Source organism: Ailuropoda melanoleuca, chromosome X, assembly GCF_002007445.2.
Source record: "Ailuropoda melanoleuca isolate Jingjing chromosome X, ASM200744v2, whole genome shotgun sequence".
In the NCBI taxonomy this organism is placed as follows: Eukaryota; Metazoa; Chordata; class Mammalia; order Carnivora; family Ursidae; genus Ailuropoda; species Ailuropoda melanoleuca.
Window position 1 is genome coordinate 27,183,581 of NC_048238.1, and position 24,350 is coordinate 27,207,930.

The window sequence follows — 24,350 nt, forward strand, 5'->3', positions numbered from 1 at the left end:
CTTGCCAGGTAAAGTATTCTTGTTTGGAAGTTTTTTCCTCTCAGCATTTAGAATATCTCATGTCCCTTTCTTCCGGTCTTCAAAGTTTCTGCTGAAAAAATCTGCTGAGCTTCTTATGGGATTTCCCTTGTACATACTGTTTTTTCTTGTTGTTTTTTAAGATTCTGCCTTTGTCTTTACTTTTGACATTTTAATTATAATGTGTCTTATTGTGAATATCTTTGAGTTCACTTCATTTGTAACTCTCTGGGATTCCAGGATCTGGATGTTTATATCCTTCTCCAGGTTAGGTTAGTCTTCTGCCACTATTTCTTAAAGTAATTTTTCTGCCACTTTCTCTCTCTCTTCTTCTGGATCCCTATAATGTGAATGTTACTGTCCCAAGGTGCCTTAATTTATATTAACTTTTTAAAATTCTTTTTTCTATATGCCACTCTGTTTCAATGAGTTCTACTGCACTGTATTCTAGCTCACTCATCATTTCTTCTGTTTTGTCTTGTTTGCTATTGAATGCCTCTAGTGTGTTTTTCAGTTCTGCTTTTGTATTCCTCAGCTCTGTGACTTCTGTTTGGTACTTCCTTATATCTTTTACCTCTTTGTTGAAGTTCTCACTACATTCATCTGTTCTCCCAAGTTTGGTGAGTAAATTATTACTATTCCCTTAAAATCTCTAACAGGTAAATTACTTAATTCCATTTCATTATTTTTTTTCTGATGTTTTATCTTGTTCTTTCCTTTGGAACATATTCCTTTATCTCCTCATGTTACATGACTTCTTATGTTTGCTTTTATGTATTAGGAGAAATGGCTACCCCTCTCAGCCTTGAAGGAATGACCTTGTGTAGGAGATGAACCTTGTCATTCAACTCTGCCCTAGCTCTTGGTTGTTTCTTGAATCTCTACAATTGTCTAAGCAGCCTGATTTATTCTTGATAGGTTCCAGTCATTGAGAATGTGCCAAGACCTGCTATTGTTCCCAAGAGAGGGAGTTCAGATCTTAATTTTAGGCTGATTAGGAGCCAGACCCTCAGGCTGCAGCTTTGAAAGTATGCAAATATATATAGTCCTATTATGGGGCCACAATCATGAACCCTGATGTCATCCAGACCAGGAGATCCAGAAGTGTCCCCTGTGTGACTGTTACAAAAAATGGCACCAGATATCAAGTCATGTCTGAGAGGTACTGGTGAGGTACAGTGAGATTGCAAGAAAGGATACAGATGGTGCCCCCTGACCTACCTTCCCTAAAAGCCCATCTGTAGCCCCTACATCTGTGGCAAACCTGGAGCCTGTCCCTCAGGCTGAAGCTCTAAGAAAATAGTCTTTCTTGAAGAAAGACTAGGCTGTATTTCAGTCTGCTGTCTGTGCTGTGCCCTGGCAGTGACAGCCTGCCAAAAAAATGATCTCTCTGATTGTTACAGTCCCAAAGGACTCAGGAATGCGAGCCTTTCTGGCCATCAAAGTTAGGCAACCAAGGAGAGTTCCCTGTGTGGCTGGCATACACCTGATGACTTTAGCAAGGTAGCTGGAGATCAGACGAATGAGGCACACCTGCTGGCTTTGGCAAGGCAGTGGGAGAGTGCAGGAACCATGTGTTGCTCATGGCTTTGGTAGGGTAGCAGGAGAATGCAAGGGTATGGCAAACCCACCGGCTTTAGCAGGGTAGTCAAAGATTTCAGGAACTATGTAAGGCTGCCTGTGCTAGCAAGGGAGAGTGCAAAAGTGGCACCCACCAGCACTTCCATCTGGGAGAGATTCCATGCCAATCCATGCCCTTCTAGCTGATTCTTGAAGATTAGCAAATGGGTCTCCTTCACAAACAGTCTAAGGATTTTCCAAACTGTTGCCATTGCACTGAGCCCTGGGGCAAGTGAGTCTATGTGTGAGCCCTTTAAGAGCAGTATCTCAGTTCCCTACAGCCCTTTGGGTATCTTCTGTATGTAAGGCCCATTGTTTCTCAAAGCTAGATGTTTTCGGGGCTCATCTCTCCGGTGCAGGTCCCACGGGTTAAGGTGCCTGAATGAAACTATTTCTCCTCAGGTAGAAGTTCCCATTCTGTGAAATCCATCCTGATAGTGGGTTGCCACACCAGTGGTGGTGTTTCTGGAGAGACAGTGTCTCTGCTTCTCCTACCTGTCTTGATGTGGCACTTTTATCCTTTATTGTGGTGGAAGTGTTCAGCTAGTTTTCAGGTGTTTTTCACAGGGAACTATTTCATATGTAGCTGTAGATTCACTGTATCCATGGGAAGAGGTGAGCTCAGGATCCAATGCCACCACATTGGATACCACCCCCCGACAGTGAGGGCTCTAGTATTACTTCCCATCATCTACATAAAGAAACTTTTCTCAGTATAACTTTTCCATACTTAATCAATTCAGTTGGGAACTGATAAACAGCAAGTAATTCTTAAGAAATAACTGTCCCATTTTTGAAATAAGGCATTTTATAGTATGTGAAAATTATAGTTCAGCAATATGTTCTTGGCATGGATTTGCCCCTGGTTTAAAGGATTACAGTTCATTTTATATTCTGGATGGAACAAAATTAACAGGTATTAAATATGCTCAATAAGGCAGTAGAACTGTGGTCAAATGGATATGAGGTTTTAAAACATTTTTGGAAGGTCAAAAGCACATATGAGTAGAGATACATGAATACTCTTAAAGAAAGGGAGACATAGCCTTAGGTACAGGGGGATCTGACCTTGGCAGAATCTGGAGACTAGAGGAAAAATGCCATAATGGCAGGGGCTAAGAAGTGGGTTAAAATTTGGGTATGTAAAGTTTGTAGATGGAACTTTGCCCCTAGCTCAAAACTACCACAATGAATGGTCTTAACATTTATTTACAAGCAAAAATAAATATAAATCAAGACAAATAAGAAGTGTGCCGTTCATATCCAAAGAAATTAAACTTGGTATCTGGAATGAATCTCAGCAGTCGCTGTGGCTATCCCAGAATAAAGCCAACTGCAGTACAGAATTTGAAGATATCTTTAAGCAAGAGGGTCAACTTTCTGTTTTAGCACACAGAGGAAAACATCCCAGCCAACAAGATGTACCCACAGTCTATTTTCTCATTCTTATACATAAATATATAGAAGACCACTGGCTGGCTGTATGAATAAAGCCTACCACCCAAAAAGAGAAAAAAGACATGGAAATAAAAAAATTCTTTGAAAGATACAACTTACAAAAGCTTACAAAGAAATGAAAAATCTCACCATCCCTGTATCTATTAAAGAAATTGAATCAATCATCAAAAACTTTCCCACAAAAAAAAATAACTTCATCATCAGATGGATTTACAATTGAATTCTCTTAAACACCTTGGAAAGAAATAACACCAGTCTTCAACAATTTCTTCCAGAAAAAAAAAAGAGAGAGTACTTTTCAACTTGTTTTTATGACTAGTCTAACATTGCTATCAACACTTGAGAAAGATACTATAAAAAAAATTACAGATGATTTTCTGTCACGAACAATATAAAAATCCTAAATAACATATTAGAAAATGAATCCAGCAATCTATAAGTAGTACAAGACCTATGACCAGTATGATTTCTTTCAGGAATCCCAGAGTAATTTCACATTGCAGAACCAACGGCTATGGTTTACCGCATTCACACAAAGGAGAAAAATCATACACTCAATAAATACAGAAAAACCATTTGAATATATTCAATACCTATTCATAATAAAAACATGAACTGGGAATAAGGAGAAATTCCTTACTTTGATTAAAAGAACCTATAAAATGTCCTACAACAAACATAACATTTAATGATAAATTATTGGAAGTTTTCCACCTGAGACAGGAAATGAGCCAAGGTTTCTCATTATTGCCACTTCTATTAAACATTGTATTGGAAGTCCTAGTCTATGCAAAAAATAAAATAAAATTCGAAGGACTGAAAAGAGAGAAACTACTTCTTTTTGATGACACAACTGTGCACATAAAAATGCAAACGATTCTGAAAACTATTAATATTAATAAGTGAATTTATTTATTTATTTATTTATATTTATTTTTTTTTAAAGATTTTATTTATTTATTTGACAGAGATAGAGACAGCCAGCGAGAGAGGGAACACAGCAGGGGAGTGGGAGAGGAAGAAGCAGGCTCACAGCAGAGGAGCCTGATGTGGGGCTCGATCCCATAACACCGGGATCACGCCCTGAGCCGAAGGCAGACGCTTAACTGCTGTGCCACCCAGGCGCCCCTAATAAGTGAATTTAGCAAGGACAATGAATATGTGCGTAATACACAAAAATCTATTATATTTTTATATACCAACAACAAAGAGAAAATAAAATTCAAAATGAATCCCGTTTATTAAATAGGATCAAAATGTCAAGTATCAGGGATGAAGTCTAATAAAAGATGTGCAGGTCCTCTGGACTGAATGCTGCAAAATATGGTGAGAAAAACATTCAAAAAGACCTAAATAAATGAAGGGATATATCATTCTCACAGATTAGAGGACTCAGTATTGTAAAGATGTTAACTGATCTACAAATTCAACACAATACCAGTCACTACGCTGGCAGGCTTCAGTGAAAATTGAGAAGTCGGTTCTAAAATGTATTTGCTAAATTAATGAACCAAAACTAGCAAAGACAAGGTGGACTAAGAACAAAGCTGGAGGGTTTAGATGAGCAGATCCCCAAAACTTAAACAAAACAATTGCATATATGCAAACGATGGAACATTACTCATTATAAAAAGGAATGACATTCTGATACCTTTTACAACATGGATGAACCTTGAAAACATCATGCTAAGTAAAATAATTTATACACAAAGGGACAGACAGATTATCAGTCTACTTTTATGAACTTCTAGGACGGGCAGATTCATAGAGACAGAGTAGATTAGAGATTGCGTGGGTGGGTAGCAGGCTGTGGAGTTACTGCTTGATGATTACAGCATTTCTGTTCAGTGGGATGAAAATTTTTCGCACATAGGTACTTGTCATGGTTGCACATTGTGAATATAATTCATGACAGTGAATTGTATACTTAGAAATTGTATACTTAGAAATTGTATACTTAGAAATCATAAAATGACAAATTTTATGTTATATCCTTTTTACCACAATGTAAACAAAAATAAATACACCCAAATCATTGAATTATACACTTTAAAATGAGTGCGTTGTATGGTATATGAATTATGTCTCAGTAGAGCTATTAAAAATGATTCTTACTAAGCCAGTGTGGTGACAGTTGAAGGACAGACACAGTCAAAAGGAAGAGAACAGAAAATGCAGGAGGAGATTCATATGTATGTTCACATGATTTATGACAAAGTTGCCACAGGAGTACAATGGGAAAAGAATTGCCTTTTGACAGACTGATGTTGTTTTCATGATAAATTCATATGTGACATTGGTTTTCAAGAATAAGTATGTATTAATCTGATAAATATTTAAAAATATTAGATTTACAAGGTATCCAAGATAGACAAAGACACACAAGTTAGGTGACTAAGTAACTAAGTAACCAAATAAACAAATACATAAAACACCTTCCACATCAGTCACTGATTAAGTCTATACTATAAGTAAGGATAAGTAATTTTGATTTATAACACTTGTTGAAGCAGACCACCTCCATCTTGGTTAAATACCATCAGTATACACCTGAATGCTGAATTACTTCATCCCTTTTCCAGTCTAATTCTTTAGCATAACTCACGCAAAGTAACAATGGTATATATTTTGGCATTTGGTCATTAATGTATTGCAGTCCAACACCTCCATTCTTTCCATCCATAATGAATCATGGAGCCAAATCAAATGGTTGGGTTAAAAAACACACAAATCCACATACCAGTTCCCCTCCCCCAACTCCAGCAATAAAACACCCACAAAACAAAACAAACACTGGCAACATTTAACACATGTGATGGCAGAGATAGTTAATGTCTAACCTTTATCCACTGAAGATTTGTCTGCTTGAGCTTATTTTCAAGTTTATCTTGCTCTTCTGGGCTTATGGGAGCACTTACAAGCACTGTTCCTCCAGTTTCATTTAATTGTTTTAGAATTCCCTGGCGCAGGGGCAACTCTTCCGCCAGTAACTGAAACAGACAGATGCAACGACGTTTAAAATGAATTACAGCACAATTTCAACTATCTTGTCTTTGTCTCTATTGATTAGTCTATCACAACGAAGTAACTTGACTGAAGGCGGATTGGTACCTTAAATACCAACCGCTTTTTACAGAGTGCAGAACTGATGGACTGGAGCACCAGCTCCCAAGGAGAAAACCTATCCTAGAAAGGGCCAGAATGTCGTATCCCTCGGAGATTGTTTTCAAGAAAAAAAGTATCATGTGATATCATGAGCTCTACAATAACACCCCGAGCATTGTTAAGAGTCTGAAAACACATTTCTATCAGAGCGATCTGGGTAAATTCATCATCCTCTCAGGTATTAAGTGCCCATGTTATAATTTACTACTAAGTAACTGCATTATCATTTTGAGAGCTAACTAACATTGAGACCATATCAGGTACCAGGCGCTGGGTTAATGTCGTCACATATCATATAAAAATTAAGTGAGATAATATAATTCTATGAAGTAGATCCAATTATCTTCCTCTTGTACAGAAGGAAGCTGAGACAGAGAGATAAAATCACGACAGAGAGATTAAGTAAAAGCTCCATGGACACAAAGTAGCAAGCAATGGAGCTGTGATTCCAACTTGGGCAATTTCATTCAAGAACACTAATTTTTGACTCCCCCACATTCCTGAATTTCTTTTATTCATTCAGTCTCCCATAATAAATGCCCTTTCCCAAGACCTACAAAACCACCATGGTTGTTAATAACTGTCCTTTATTTATTTGTGTCATCTAGAGCTACACTGTCCAATATAGTATCACTAGCCACATGGGGCTACTTAAATTGAAATTAATTAAATTTCAATAACATAACAAAGTCAGTTCTCCGGTCACACTACCTTTCAAGTAATCAGAAGACACATATAGCTTGTGGCTACTGCAATAGACAATAGAGAGCATTACCATCATTACAGAAAGTTCTGTTAGTGCTGATCTAGGCTGTCTAAGGAAAAAAGAAAATCAATGCATATTTATTAATAAGTAAATGCCACTAAACATGTCTCTTAAATGAGTTATAAATCATATTGCTATATATAACACTCAACACATCTAGGAAAGATTAATTTTCAAGAACAGCCTAAGTTCATTTTTCTATGATATACCCATCTTCAAATGAACTATAGATCCAAAACTTGGTGGTTTTTTTTTTTTTTGCCATATCTGACATAGAGTAGGTACTCAATATTTGTTTACTGAACTAAGCACTAATTTTATTTTTATACTTTATCTCCTGTTCAGGTACAAATTTCTTGTTTCACAGAAATAAGTGGTTGACATTGGAGTCTAATTTGCAAGTACAAACCAACTGAATCATTGATAAAGGAGCAATTCCATTTCCCTTTGATTGTATGACCTTGTAAAATGAGGATAGCAGCAACCATTTTGAAAGTTTTATAGGAAGATTAAATAAATGGCAGATGTAAATACATCTAATACTTAGCACATAATAGAGGACGATTAAATGTTAATTTCCCTTTCCTTTTCACCTTCGCTTCAAGAATTATAGTAAAACAGGTCCAGATAAGTTTCTTTCCTAAAACTAAAACCAGGAAAGTTAATCCAACTGCACGATCAGTGCATGTCAGTCAGCCAGGTGAGGTAATCAGTAATAAGCAGACCTCGCAGTAGGAAGGCATGAAAAGCCACTTGAATAGGCTGGATGTCTATTCAACCAGTATAGACTGTGAACCAACACCACGCACCCCCAACCACTCGCAGACAAAACAAACACTGTTTCAGGCAAATCGAACATCTCTAATTAGAGGCTGAAATACTGAGATTGATTAGGCAATTAAGATCCTTCCTAAGAAATGGGATTCATTTCTATAAAGTCCCTCTAGTTTTTGAAATAATTTGGAGTTGTAAAATTCTTCAATATGTCTAAGATCAATTTCAAATTAGTTTTCAAAATACTGTCATGCATTGTACACACTTACACACACACACACACACACACACACACACATACACTTTTTACCAAAAATATACTCTCTGGGAAACACTGGGTTAAGACAATACAAAGTTTTGAGGAAACCTAGTGAGGAACTATCAATAACCTAATGGGCAGGAAATCAATGATTAAATACCTTAAAAATAGATTCATATACTCTTTATACAAGTAGGCCCTGGGGGTTTTTAGAAAACAAAATTACCTTGACTTGTTCAAGTTTTTCTTTTAGCTGCTGCTCATTTCCAGGTTCAAGTGGAATACTAGCAATGTTATCCGCTTCTTCCAACCATAAAACAAATTCATTTACATCTCTTTGAAATTCTGACAAGATATTCTTTTGTTCCTCTAGCCTGGAGAAATAAGAATAAAACTGTTATAAACAACATATTTCTCAAACTTTTCTTTCTTCTTTTTTTTTTTAAAGAAAACTCAGAAAAAAACAAAAAAAAAACCATGGTAACACTTTCAAGAAAATAAGCAATTTAAAACATGTTAACAATACACAATTTTTTTTAAAGAAAATTCATTTACTTTGAACAAAGCAACCTCAGTAATCTCCAAAACTTCTAAAATGTAAGAGGTTAAAACTGGTAATGAAAAGACTTCTATTTTTTAAAATTCCAACATTATGTTATTAAATGAGAGCAGTATTTTTCAACCTCAGTGCTACTGACATTTCAAGTTGGATTATTCTTAGCTGTGAGGGGCTGTTCTCTGCCTTGTAGGAGGCTTAGCAGTATCCCTGGCCTTTCCCCATTAGATACCAGTAGCATTTCCCCCCCAACTGTGACAAGCAAAAATGTCTTAAAGGCACTACCAAATATCCCCTTGGGAGCAAAACTGCCCTGGGGTGAGAGCCACTGCACTAGAATAAGTACATAATGTGAAATTGCATGCTCTAAAATGCTTAAATAAAATACACCTTTCTGGGAAATTGTAGGGTAAAAGTAAAAGCAAGGGAATAAAAAGAACAGTAAGTTTTTACATGTCAAAATGTTTTCTGAATTATGATTGACAGTCTTTCTTGAGGAAAGAAGAAAACTGAGTTAAAATACATCACATATGTTATACTAGCAGAAGTTTTCAATTATAAAACCATATATACTGTATGTTTTTCAATTAGCCATAAATTTATTCTTACATATTGAATCATAACACAGTTGAACACAATGGTCTTCACCTTAAGTAATTTATAATGTTTTGTTGTTTTTTGAGAGAGATACTACATATACATAGGTATACTTTCCTACATATATGGAAAGTATGTATGTAAGCTTTCAACTGAATACATATATAAACACATACATTAGTACAAAGTTTATATATATATATATATATACACATACACACACATATGTAGCTATATATATATATAAAAGTACACCTATGACTGCTGTATACCTCAAGATATTTTTAAAAAGTGTACAAATGACCAGAAAAATAGAATGTTATCAGAAGCCCAGAGGCCCCTCTTGTCCCTTGCAGTCACTACCTCCAAGTATAACCAGTATCCTGTCAACTTTAATTATGTTGTCTATCCTGAACACTGAGTATATGGAATGATATGCTATATACCCTGCTGTGTCTTGTCTCTTTCACTCAACATAATGTTTACAATAATCAACCATGTGGTATATAGCTTAATTTGTTTATTCTCCTGGCTGTAGAGTATTGAACTGTTTAAATATATATCTCCATTGGTGGACATTTGGGTTGTTTCCATTTGGGGGATGTTTAGCTGTTTTTTTGGGTTTCGATTGAACAAATATTTATTGAGGGGTTACTAACTTCCAGCAAGGCTACTGGGCATTAGGACTAAAGATAGATATGTGGTGTGCCTTGCCTTGATGATCTCACAGTCCTTGAGAGGAAACAAGAGATCCACGTGTAGGAATAAGACACAGTGTGTCTCATTTATAGCCTGTGTAAAGACAGAGTGTTGAGAGAACTACTATTACACTCTTTCCCAAAACCAGATCCACTTATTTGAATTTATGCTTGTCTATATTCAGTTTTGCTCTTTGATGAGAGTTTGTCCAATGTCTGTTCTAGCACATGTGAGCAGATATTCTCTTCCCTGTCTATTCTCAACAAAGCAGACCTTATGAAATCTCAAGTCATATTCTGGGATTCTACAGAAACCCAAGTCATACTATGCCACTGTTGCAGCCAAAACTCTTCTATTGCTTCCCTACTTATTCACAGAAAAGCCAAAGTCATTACAGTGTTCTGCAAGGGTCTAGATCTGTGCTGTCCAATACAGTAAATACAGTAGTGCCATGTGGCTACTGAGCACCTGAAGTGTTGTAAGGGGAACTGAGATGTGCTTTAAGTGTACAATATACACCAGATTTCAAACACTTAGTACAAAAAAAAACTGTTCTATCTCTATACTTCTACTCAAGTTTGCTGAAAACCTACAACTGCTGTAAAATATAAAAACTATTTATAAAAAAATGGAAAACATCTCATTAACACTTTCTTTTTTCATTAATACTTTCTATATGATGTACAGGTTGAAATAATATTTTTAATATATTAGGTTAAGTGAAATACATTCATTTCATTTGTTCCTACTTTTTAAAAAAAGATAGATGTGGCAACTATATAAATTTCAATTACATATGTGGCTCGCCTTATTTTTCTGTTGACCAGCACTGATCTAGGAAATCTGCTGATCCCCAATCTCCTTACTTCTTTGACCTCATTTCCATCTACTCTGTATTTCTTTTATCCTTCTTGAGCCCTCTGTCTTCCTTAATACTACTTGGGTCGCCACTACTGAGTCTCTGTACTTGCTGTATATTTCTGCTGACAATGTCCTTCCCTCAAATATCAAATATGGCTGGCTCCTGCACCTTCTGTAGGTCTTCCCTGATGACCCTACTGAAAATTACACTTCTCCTCCCAAATTTCTATTCTTTCTCTCTGTTTTTATCTTTCTAGTTCCTAAATGTAACAAACACTATAATTTGGTTATTTTATATAATGTCTACCTCACACACATGAACTTAAGCTTCCTGACAGCAAAGATTTTTATTTTTTGCCGTAACCTTTGCTCCTGGAACAATACCTGGCACAGAATAGATGCTAAATCAGTAGCTGTGGCATTAATGAATGAATTCTGCCCTCATTCTTTACCATTTTACATGCATTCCTATTTTAAAAGAATCCTTCCTATTCTTTGTAATATTGATAGGTGACAGGGACTAAAAAGTACACCCATCGTGATGAGCGCCAGGTGATGTATGGAAATGCTGAATCCCTATACTGTACACCTGAAACTAATATTACACTGTTATGTTAATGAATTAGAATTTATTTTTATTTTTTATAATAATTTTTTATTATGTTATGTTAGTCACCATACAGTATATCCTTAGTTTCTAATGTAGTGTTCCATGATTCATTATTTGCGTATAACACCCAGTGCACCATGCAGTATGTGCCCTCCTTAATGCCCATCACTGGCCTATCCCATTCCCCGATGCCCCTCCTCTCTAAACCCTCAGTTTGTTTCCCAGAGTCCACAGTCTCTCATGGTTCATTAGAATTTAAATAAAAACTTAAAGAATCTTTCCCATTCTTTGTAATAGTGATCCTGAAACATGGTCAGATTTACTCGCCTATGTATACAACAATATATCACCAAACTGAAGACACCTTCAGTTGCAGGTCATGCAATACCAGCCTAAGTTCTGCCAGGGATGAAGTAGAAAAGGCATGGTGCTGATTAAACTATGACACTTATATTTAAAGGCTTTCTTTGATTAAGAAGTTGTTCTTTTAGATTCCTTTATATTTTTGTCATATATTCCTCTTGTATACACATAAAAAGTAAAACACAAGTGACAAATTGATGAGGTAGTCCTAAAACTTTCTCGTATTTAGAACTTGCCTCTCCTATATCACTTTTCCCTTCGGAGTAATTGACCTCTGTCTTTACCCACACCATATCAGAGGATGATTTCTTAAGAGGGCTCCACCACTGTTTCTTGGATTTTCTTCCAAACCACATGTGGTCTGGCCAGCAGAGATTGTAAAAGTCATCCTGGTTTCAGTGATTTTAATGTGATAAAACGTGCAGGTTAGAATAGATGAAATTTAGTTCATTTGTACAGCTCCCCAGAGCTGACATAGTGACTCAGGTTCTTTTGGCTGCTACCAAGTTGCTGGTTGGTTCAGGATTTTTAAAAAAATCGTAATATAATGACAGTTTACTGTTATCTTTAGCTTATAACTATGAATGGATATTATTATTGGCATTATCTGCCTGATGCTTGAGCTTATTTTCCATTAATAGAGTCAATAAAGATTTAGCATTACTTCCCATGGGAATTGATGTTTGATTACATGAGTTTTTGCCAATGATAAATATTTTGGCCCCTCTTGTACATGACAAGTAAGGATGCGGACATTAACGACTAATGTTGACATTACTGGTTAGCAAAGTATTCAAGATTTATACAGGGAGGTTCAGGAGATGAAGCTGGTGAGGTGGCTAGCCATTGGGTTATGAAGTACCTATAACGTTTTCTTTTAATCTGTAGGTGATGAATGACTCAAAGGTTTTGAGTAGGACAAGATTTCATCCAAAGCTCACTCTGGCTGTCCTGTGGAGAATGGATGTGGGCACAGGTGGTATGACAAGAGACTGAGCAATCAAGTATAAGGACTCTCATAAAAGGACAGGCATAAAGTAATGAAGGTTCAAGTCATCAAGACCTAACAGAGGAAAAGGGTAAGACAGGATACATGAAAAATGTAGAAGATTCAACAGGATTTGTGGGTAAAAGGAGACAGACTGCTATTAGTGGCTAGTAATTGTTGAGCAGTTACTATGGTAGCCACTGAATCAAGTACCAAGTCCCCACATTATTACTATGAGATGGTATTCATATTTTCTCATTTGCAGATGAAAGAAAATCTGGCTTAGTATTTTGCCCAAGGTCATATAGCTATTAAGTCGTCAATCCAACATTCAGTCCTGGGTCATCTGGGTCCAGAGTCTGCACTCTTCACCCGACAATTACATCTGGTCTATAAGTACTTTCACCTTATCTAGCTGAGTAGACAGTATTTATTCCAGCTGAGAGTATACTGAATTGCACCAGACATTTAGGGAAAATTACTAGTCGAAAAAATAAGAGATCTGGAGCTTAAAGAGCTGCAAATAGAGACTTCAGAGTCCTCAGCAATAAGTTGGTGGATAAAACATGGCAAACTAACTTTTGCACTAATAATTTACTCCATACTTGGCATCTTCTGAGTCCATTCTTTCTTCATTTTCAGATTAATGATTAGCAATTCTCCCTCTTGCTTCTTTAAATTGAAAAATTAAAGACAAAATCCATTGCACAGCTATTCACTGATGTCTTCTGTATGGGTAACCTGTGGCTCCTGCTCGTCCTCCACCTTCCCTTTTTTGATGTGGAAAGCCCAAGGGATGCCTAGAGTATTCCTCTGACCCCTCCAAAAGCTACAGGGGCCTGTGAAGGAGTTCTTCAGCTCAATAAACACTCAGCTGAAAGAGAACATGGCTCTCCCTTCTTGCAGTCCACATACTTGTTTTCCGTGATGATCCTGAAGCCCCTACCTTTGACTTTAGAGAAATGAAAGGGGAGAAGGGAGAAAACTGAGCCTCGTGAGAAAAACTGCACTCCCTACAAAGCTATCCCATCCCATCCAGGTCCTCTGACATGGACTGGGATACAGAGTACCGAGGAGGTTGAAATCACTGGTAGTAAGCATAATACTGCTGTCACTTCTTAGTAAACCCTATGGGGAAGTGGCTGGTGTCATTTCCTGACAGCTTGTTTTAGAATGTGGAATAGAACCATTTTTCCACAGACGTTGGCCTGAGAAGCAATTCTTAAAGAGGAAAAATCCCATTATAGACATCCTTTAGTTTTTTTAAAAGTTCTAAGGTGGTTCAAATCCTTGGGTCTAGGTTTCAAGGGTGTGTGTCAGTCTACCTCATCATTCTTCCTTTTTCTTTTCTCTCCTTCCTCTTCCCTCCTTCCCTGCCTCCTTCTTTCCTTCCTTCCCTCCACCCATCTTCCTTCCCTTCCTCCGTTCACAAATCTTTGTCACCTTTAGTATTTGGCTCCATCATCTTGCAGTATCCCAAATACTTAGAGCAACCTTATTTCTACCATTTTTTTNCACCAAACTGAAGACACCTTCAGTTGCAGGTCATGCAATACCAGCCTAAGTTCTGCCAGGGATGAAGTAGAAAAGGCATGGTGCTGATTAAACTATGACACTTATATTTAAAGGCTTTCTTTGATTAAGAAGTTGTTCTTTTAGATTCCTTTATATTTTTGTCATATATTCCTCTTGTATACACATAAAAAGTAAAACACAAGTGACAAATTGATGAGGTAGTCCTAAAACTTTCTCGTATTTAGAACTTGCCTCTCCTATATCACTTTTCCCTTCGGAGTAATTGACCTCTGTCTTTACCCACACCATATCAGAGGATGATTTCTTAAGAGGGCTCCACCACTGTTTCTTGGATTTTCTTCCAAACCACATGTGGTCTGGCCAGCAGAGATTGTAAAAGTCATCCTGGTTTCAGTGATTTTAATGTGATAAAACGTGCAGGTTAGAATAGATGAAATTTAGTTCATTTGTACAGCTCCCCAGAGCTGACATAGTGACTCAGGTTCTTTTGGCTGCTACCAAGTTGCTGGTTGGTTCAGGATTTTTAAAAAAATCGTAATATAATGACAGTTTACTGTTATCTTTAGCTTATAACTATGAATGGATATTATTATTGGCATTATCTGCCTGATGCTTGAGCTTATTTTCCATTAATAGAGTCAATAAAGATTTAGCATTACTTCCCATGGGAATTGATGTTTGATTACATGAGTTTTTGCCAATGATAAATATTTTGGCCCCTCTTGTACATGACAAGTAAGGATGCGGACATTAACGACTAATGTTGACATTACTGGTTAGCAAAGTATTCAAGATTTATACAGGGAGGTTCAGGAGATGAAGCTGGTGAGGTGGCTAGCCATTGGGTTATGAAGTACCTATAACGTTTTCTTTTAATCTGTAGGTGATGAATGACTCAAAGGTTTTGAGTAGGACAAGATTTCATCCAAAGCTCACTCTGGCTGTCCTGTGGAGAATGGATGTGGGCACAGGTGGTATGACAAGAGACTGAGCAATCAAGTATAAGGACTCTCATAAAAGGACAGGCATAAAGTAATGAAGGTTCAAGTCATCAAGACCTAACAGAGGAAAAGGGTAAGACAGGATACATGAAAAATGTAGAAGATTCAACAGGATTTGTGGGTAAAAGGAGACAGACTGCTATTAGTGGCTAGTAATTGTTGAGCAGTTACTATGGTAGCCACTGAATCAAGTACCAAGTCCCCACATTATTACTATGAGATGGTATTCATATTTTCTCATTTGCAGATGAAAGAAAATCTGGCTTAGTATTTTGCCCAAGGTCATATAGCTATTAAGTCGTCAATCCAACATTCAGTCCTGGGTCATCTGGGTCCAGAGTCTGCACTCTTCACCCGACAATTACATCTGGTCTATAAGTACTTTCACCTTATCTAGCTGAGTAGACAGTATTTATTCCAGCTGAGAGTATACTGAATTGCACCAGACATTTAGGGAAAATTACTAGTCGAAAAAATAAGAGATCTGGAGCTTAAAGAGCTGCAAATAGAGACTTCAGAGTCCTCAGCAATAAGTTGGTGGATAAAACATGGCAAACTAACTTTTGCACTAATAATTTACTCCATACTTGGCATCTTCTGAGTCCATTCTTTCTTCATTTTCAGATTAATGATTAGCAATTCTCCCTCTTGCTTCTTTAAATTGAAAAATTAAAGACAAAATCCATTGCACAGCTATTCACTGATGTCTTCTGTATGGGTAACCTGTGGCTCCTGCTCGTCCTCCACCTTCCCTTTTTTGATGTGGAAAGCCCAAGGGATGCCTAGAGTATTCCTCTGACCCCTCCAAAAGCTACAGGGGCCTGTGAAGGAGTTCTTCAGCTCAATAAACACTCAGCTGAAAGAGAACATGGCTCTCCCTTCTTGCAGTCCACATACTTGTTTTCCGTGATGATCCTGAAGCCCCTACCTTTGACTTTAGAGAAATGAAAGGGGAGAAGGGAGAAAACTGAGCCTCGTGAGAAAAACTGCACTCCCTACAAAGCTATCCCATCCCATCCAGGTCCTCTGACATGGACTGGGATACAGAGTACCGAGGAGGTTGAAATCACTGGTAGTAAGCATAATACTGCTGTCACTTCTTAGTAAACCCTATGGGGAAGTGGCTGGTGTCATTTCCTGACAGCTTGTTTTAGAATGTGGAATAGAACCATTTTTCCACAGACGTTGGCCTGAGAAGCAATTCTTAAAGAGGAAAAATCCCATTATAGACATCCTTTAGTTTTTTTAAAAGTTCTAAGGTGGTTCAAATCCTTGGGTCTAGGTTTCAAGGGTGTGTGTCAGTCTACCTCATCATTCTTCCTTTTTCTTTTCTCTCCTTCCTCTTCCCTCCTTCCCTGCCTCCTTCTTTCCTTCCTTCCCTCCACCCATCTTCCTTCCCTTCCTCCGTTCACAAATCTTTGTCACCTTTAGTATTTGGCTCCATCATCTTGCAGTATCCCAAATACTTAGAGCAACCTTATTTCTACCATTTTTTTCTTCTTTTAGTTAACTAAAACTTTGCTAAAGTCAGATTACATTTATAAAACCTAGACAGATGGGTAAAGCTTTACTCAGCCTTCATCTAGAAATTGACCATATCAGGGAGAGAAAAAATCCAAAACCTAACAAACAAAAGCTTGAAGAGCAAGAAAGAGTAATGAACCATGAGAGAGTATGGACTCTGGGAAACAAACTGAGGGCTTCAGAGGAGAGGGGGGTGGGGGACTGGGATAGGCCAGTGATGGGTATTACGGAGGGCATATACTGCATGGTGCACTGGGTGTTATATGCAAATAATGAATCATGGAACATTGCATCAAAAACTAAGGATATACTGTATGGTGACTAACATAACATAATAAAAATTTATTATAAAAAACCCCCAAAGAAACCCCACAAAAGTCAAATAAAAAAAAAGATATAACCTCCCCCAAAAGGCACCTCAAAGCTAGAATGAAATTCTAAAAGCAAATATCCCCAACCTCCACTTCAAACACGTCTCAAATTAATTTTTTGTATATATTTTTCTTTCAGGAATATTCAGCCAAGAAAAAGAGGGAAAATGTACTTATTCATTTTAATTGAGATTTATATATTTAATTGCCATCAAACTCTACAAATATTATGTACCAATTTTCCAAATTTAATATTCTACTGTATTTCTTTAGGTCATTAATTATTCTTCAAAAAACTGATTTTTATAATCTGAGTAATAACCCATACGTAGGTACACCGTATTTCACCATTCTTTTACTATTAGGCATTTAGTTTGGCTCTTATTTTTCATTATAATAAATAACTCTATAAAATACATTTGTTTATGCAGTTTGAGTTATGTATCTGCTAATTTCTTTAGAATAGGAAGAAAAGTACACAATAAGAACACTAAGGATTTCAGGGGCGCCTGGGTGGCACAGTCATTAAGTGTCTGCCTTCAGCTCAGGGCGTGATCCCAGCATTCTGGGATCGAGCCCCACATCAGGTTCCTCCGCTAGGAGCCTGCTTCTCCCTTTTCCACTCCCCCTGCTTGTGTTCCCTTTCTCGCTGGCTGTCTCTGTCAAATAAATAAATAAAATCTTTTAAAAAAAAAAGAACACTAAGGATTTTGATACACACTGCTAAATTTCTTCACAATGCTGGCAATAAGAACACTCATGCACTTCTAACAACAGTTACAAAACACTTGTCTCAACACACATTTACTTCTACAGCACATTATGATTTATAGGCTTGATAGAAGAAAAATAGTTTGTTGTGGATGTTTTTTCTGTTTTTTATTAATAGAAAAGTTGAAAAAATTTGTGTATTTCTATTTGTCACTTGCTTCTACTATCTACTGTCTGCTGTGTCTGTTGCCTATTTCTCCTGTGTTTTATTTGTTTGTAAAAGCTCTTTTCACATTATCTACTTTGGTAAAAAATAAAAATTAAAAAAAATATTGAGAATATTTTTCCAGTTTCCCTTTTACCTCTTGAAGTTTTATATTTTTGTTTCTAAATAAAATTTTATCACTTTCTTTGTGATTTCTTTCATCGATACTACTCTGAAAATTGTGAACGACCTACAGTTGTTTAAATACTTTTAGGAGGAGGGAAAAGATGGCAGAGGAGTAGGGGTCCCCTTTTTCAGCTGGTCCCCTGAGTGGAGCTGGATAGGTACCAGATCATCCTGAAAACCCACGGAATCAGCCTGAGAAACCTATCAGCTGGATAGGTACCAGATCATCCTGAAAACCCACGGAATCAGCCTGGGGTTATTCGCAGGCAGCGAATACTAGTAGGATAATTGGGGTCATACTAGCTAGTGTGAAATGATTGCTTAGGATCGAAGATACATCTGGATCTCTGCAAACAAACATCTCCAGCGCTGAGTATTGAGGTACGAAGCGGGGAGCCGTGAAGCTGCGCACAGGTATCGGAAGACAAACGGAAGGGGGAGGGAGCTGCCACATTTGGGCGCCAGGAAGCGGTAGCCATCTGCACGGGGGAGCGGGCGGACTTGGGGACCAGCACCCACGAGAGCAGACTGAGACCGTGAGACTGAGAACGCGTGCGACCAGACTGAAAATGCGAGCTCCGGTGTGCTCACTGGAACTGGACTAAAACCGGGAGCTCAGGAGCACACGCGTCCAAACTAAAAACCGGAGCTCTAGACCGCACCCAAACTAGACTGAAACCGAGAGCTCGGGAGCATGCGCACTACCAGACTGAAAACCGGCGCTCCGGAGTGCATGCGAATGATACTGAAACAGAGAGCTTGGGAGCGTGCACGCGCGCGGGAAACGGCGGTGGCTGGCAGTGTTAGAAACACAAAGGACAGAGACGTGCGCGCCCTGGAAGTGAGGGCTGGGAGAGCAGCTGTGGGGCGCACAACCTGGGATGCTGCAGGGTTTTTGGTGGCACTGACAGAAGCAGAGTTAAAGAGGCCAAGAGAGCTCAGTGGAGAGAAGACTGCAATCTCTGTTCTGAGACAGAGGCTAGGATTCGGCCACTGCTGCTCTGACTCTCAGAAGAGGCACAGCAAACCGCCAGGGAAAGCAGCCAGAGAACAAAAGCCCGGAAATACTGGCTCACATTTTGCCCATCCCCATCCCCCCTCGCAGGGGACAGGGAGACTCTACCCAAACAGGGTTGCCTGAATATCAGTGCGGCAGGCCCCTCCCCCAGAAGGCAAGCTGAAAAATCAAGAAGCCTACATCTCTAAGGTCCCTATGAAACAAGTGCACACTGCCTGGGTCCTGGTCAATAATTTGGGTTCTGGGCATCCCCGCAACCTCTCCTCATCAGAATGACGAGGAGGAGAAATCCCACCCCCAGCAAAGAAAAGACAATGAGTCTGTGGCCTCTGCCACAGAACTGATGGATATGGATATAACCAAATTATCAGAAATGGAGTTCAGAGTAACAATGGTCAAGATGATGTGTAGAATTGAAAAAAATATTAACAAAAATATTAACAAGAATATAGAATCTCTAAGGGTGGAAATGAGAGCGAATCTGGCAAAAATTAAAAATTCTATGAATCAAATGCAGTCAAAACTAGATGCTCTGACAGCCAGGGTAAATGAGGAAGAAGAACGAATTAGTGAACTGGAGGATGGGATGGTAGAAGAGAAAGTTAAAACAGAAAATTGGCCCCAAAAAATCCAATCTCAAGAACGTACATTACGGGAGATTACTGACTCAATGAAATGTTCCAATGTCAGAATCATCAGCATCCCCGAGGGAGCGGAGAAAGAGAGAGGTCTAGAAGAGATATTTGAACAAATTGTAGCTGAAAACTTCCCTAATCTAGCTAAAGAAACAAGCATTCATGTCCAAGAGGCAGAGAAGACCCCTCCCAAGGTCAACCATGAAAAACCTACGCCACGTCACATTATAGTGCAATTCACAATTATAAGATCCAAGGATACAGTATTGAAAGCGACCAGGGCAAAGAAATTTCTCACATACAGAGGCAAAAATATCAGAATAATGTCAGACCTGTCTACACAGACCTGGAATGGGAGGAAGGGTTGGCAGGATATTTTTAAAGCTCTTTCAGAGAAAAACATGCAGCCAAGGATCCTTTATCCACTAAGGCTGTCATTCAGAATTGATGGAGAGATAAGGACTTTCCAGGATTGGCAGAAACTTACCAAATTTGTAACCACCAAACCAGCCCTACAGGAGATATTAAGGGGGCTTCTATAAAAGTAAAAAGGCCCCAAGAGTGATATAGAACAGAAATTTACAATCTATAGAAACAAAGACTTCACAGGCAACATGACATCATTAAAATCATATCTCTCAATAATCACTCTCAATGGGAATGGCCTAAATGCTCCCATAAAACGCCACAGGGTTGCAGATTGGATAAAAAGACATGACCCATTCATTTGCTGTCTACAAGAGACTCATCTTGAACTGAAAGATACATCCAGACTGAAAGTGAAGGGATGGAAAACCATTTTTCATGCTAATGGACTTCAAAAGAAAGCTGGGGTAGCAATTCTCATATGAGATAGATTAGATTTAAAACTAAAGACTGTAGTTAGAGACACAGAAGGACACTATATTATTCTTGAAGGATGTATCCAACAAGTGGATATGACAATTCTAAATATCTATGCCCCCAACAGGGGAGCAGCAAGATACACAAGCCAACTCTTAACCAGAATAAAGAGACATATAGATAAAAATACGTTAATAGTAGGGGACCTCAACACTCCACTCTCAGCAATAGACAGAACACCTAAGCAGAAAATCAACAAAGAAACAAGAGCTTTGAATGATATATTAGACCAGATGGACCTCATAGATATATACAGAACACTACACCCCAGAACAACAGAATACTCATTCTTTTCAAATGCACATGGAACTTTCCCCAGAATAGACCATATCCTGGGTCACAAAACAGGCCTCAACCGATACCAAAAGACTGAAATTATTCCCTGCATATTCTCAGACCACAATGCTTTGAAACTGGAACTCAATCACAAGGAAAAATTTGGAAGAAACTCAAACACTTGGAAACTAAGAACCATCCTGCTCAAGAATGACTCAATAAACCAGGAAATTGAAAATCAATTTAAACAATTTATGGAGACCAACGAGAATGAAAACACAATGGTCCAAAACCTATGGGATACTGCAAAGGCAGTCCTAAGGGGAAAATACATAGCCAACCAAGCCTCACTCAAAAGAAAAGAAAAATCTAAAATGCAGTTTTCATATTCTCACCTCAAGAAGCTGGAGCTGGAACAGAAGAACAGGCCTAACCCATGCATGAGAAGGCAGGGGATCAAGATTAGAGCAGAGATCAATGAATTAGAAACCAGGAGCACAGTAGGGCAGATCAACAGAACTAGAAGCTGGTTCTTTGAAAGAAGAAATAAGATCGATAAGCCACTGGCCAGACTTATTTGAAAGAATAGAGAAAGGACACAAATTAATAAAATTATGAATGAAAAGGGAGAGGTCACAACCAACACCAATGAAATAGGAAGGACCATTAGAAACTTTTATCAACAGCTTTATGCCAATAAAATAAACAACCTGGAAGACATGGATGCCTTCCTGGAAACCTATAAACTACCAAGACTGAAACGGGAAGAAATCGATTATTTAAACAGACCGATTAATTATGAAGAGATTGAAGTAGTGATCAAAAACCTCCCGAAAAACAAGAGTCCGGGGGCTGATGAATTCGCAGGGAATTCTACCAAACATTCAAAGAAGAAATAATACCTATTCTCCTGAAGCTGTTTCAAAAAATAGAAACAGAAGGAAAACTACCAAACTCATTCTATAAGGCCAGTATTACCTTGATCCCAAACCAGGCAAAGACCCATCAAAAAGAAGAATTGACTGATTTCCCTGATGAATATGGACACCAAAATTCTCAACAAGATCCTAGCTAATAGGATCCAACAGTACATTAAAAGGATTATCCATCATGACCAAGGGGGATTCATCCCTGGGATGCAAGGGTGGTTCAACATTTGCAAATTGATCAGCGTGATACATCACATCAACAAGAAAAGTGTCAAGAACCATATGATTCTCTCAATTGATGCAGAAAAAGCATTTGACAAAATACAGCATCCTTTCCTGATTAAAACCATTCAGAGTGTAGGGATAGAGGGTACATTTCTCAATCTCATAAAAACCATCTATGAAAAGCCTACTGCAAATATTTATCTCAATGGGGAAAAGCTGGAAGCCTTTCCCTTCAGATCAGGAACTTGACAAGGATTCCCAATCTCGCCACTATTATTCAACATAGTACTAGAAGTCCTTGCAACAGCAATCAGACAACAAAAAGGGATAAAAGGTATCCAAATCGGCAAAGAAGAAGTCAAAATNCCAGCCATTGCACTACTGGCTATTTACCCCAAAGATGCAGATGTAGTGAAGAGAAGGGCCCTATGCACCCCAATGTTCACAGCAGCATTGTCCACAATAGCTAAATTGTGGAAGGAGCCAAGATGCCCTTCAACAAATGACTGGATTAAGAAGATGTGGTCTATATATACAATGGCATATTACTCAGCCATCAAAAAGAATGACTACCCAACATTTGCAGCAACATGGACAGGACTGGAGGAGATTATGCTAAGCGAAATAAGTCAGGCAGAGAAAGATAATTATCATTATTATATGGTTTTACTCATTTATGGAACATATTAAGTAGGAAGATCGGTAGGAGAAGAAAGGGAAGAAGAAGGGGGGTAAACAGAAGCGGGAATGAGCCATGAGAGACTGTGGACTCTGGGAAACAAACTGAGGGCTTCAGAGGGGAGGGGGGTGGGGGATTGGGATAGGCTCGTTATGGGTATTAAGGATGGCATGTATTGCATGGTGCACTGGGTGTTATACGCAATTAATGAAACATGGAACTTTACATCAAAAACTAGGGATGTACTGTATGGTGACTAACATTATATAATAAAAATTATAAAAAAATAAAATAAATACTCACTTTTATATTATTCTGGGTCATTATACTTTCGTTTTAAAAGAATAAAAACTTAATCCATCTTAAATTTATATAGCTAAGTTTCTGAACTTGAAGGTTTTTTTTGAGAAGTTGATATTTTTCCCTCAGCACAATCTATTCTCTATTGATTTGTGGTGATTTCCTCATTTTGTGTTTTATATATAATGAGATTCTGTTTACTGATCTACTATAGATTTTGTGACAGTAATGCGCTACTTCAAGTACTGTAGATTTAACGTAGGCTTGATTTCTGGTCGGTTAACCTCCTCTCTTACCTTAACTATTCTAATTTAGGTAATATGAGTATCATTTGGTCAAATTACAGAATAAATCCATTGGGAATTTTGATAGGGATTCCATCAAATCAATAAATTATTTTGTGAAGATACTGTCTTTCCAGTATAAATCTGTTAACTTCTCTATATTTACAGTGCATTTGGAGGGTATCTGGGACTCATCCGTGCATTATAAATAATTAAGTATGTTTTCTAATTAACTTTCAGCATCAGTTTGAAAGTCAGTGACTTGCATATGATTTTACGGATATTAACTGTATACTAATCTAGAAAATTCTTAAGTACTCCAGATAGAATAAATCATTGCTTAAAAAGTAAAAGTTTTGGCTAAGCTATCTGCCATAATCTTTCTCTTCACACAATGTTTGTGGAAAACTTTTCTGATGATTTAATTTTTAAAAAAAAGTACAGCATCTTTTTAAATATGAAAACATTTGGTAGTCATTTCTTGTCTAGGTTTGTTTTTTATACTTTGAAACATAAAAAAGATGGTGCCAAAATCCCACCAGGACCTTGTTATAATCTGCTTTTTCAAGCGCATGTGTTTTCTGAAATTTCAAAAGCCTCGATTTGAAGTTTTAAAAGCTGCAATTTGAATTTATGTATTCAGATGATTGCAGAAAAGCAAAGGAACACAGTTAGCATTTCCAGGCTTCTCTCTTGACAGAGCAGTTTAAACGTGCTTTATATTGGCATCCATCACATGAAGTGTTATTTCTTTGTTTACCTACTCTCTTAATGCTTATGGTAGGATTTATTCAGGCATGTGGTAGTAATAATAATGAATGGGATATTTAACA

The 24,350-nt window shown here is 37.8% G+C and overlaps 1 protein-coding gene across 9 annotated transcripts in view; it reads right to left on the reverse strand.

The window, feature by feature from the left end:
• DMD (dystrophin) overlaps positions 1 to 24,350 on the reverse strand; it is a 2,070,581-nt gene that overhangs the window by 753,378 nt on the left and 1,292,853 nt on the right. For all 9 annotated transcript variants that reach the window (XM_034649821.1, XM_034649815.1, XM_034649816.1 and 6 more), the window contains 2 exons: positions 8,287 to 8,434; positions 5,937 to 6,086 (listed from right to left, as the gene is read on the reverse strand). In XM_034649821.1, the coding sequence (XP_034505712.1) occupies positions 5,937 to 6,086; positions 8,287 to 8,434 (298 nt within the window). The remainder of the gene's footprint in view (positions 1 to 5,936; positions 6,087 to 8,286; positions 8,435 to 24,350) is intronic.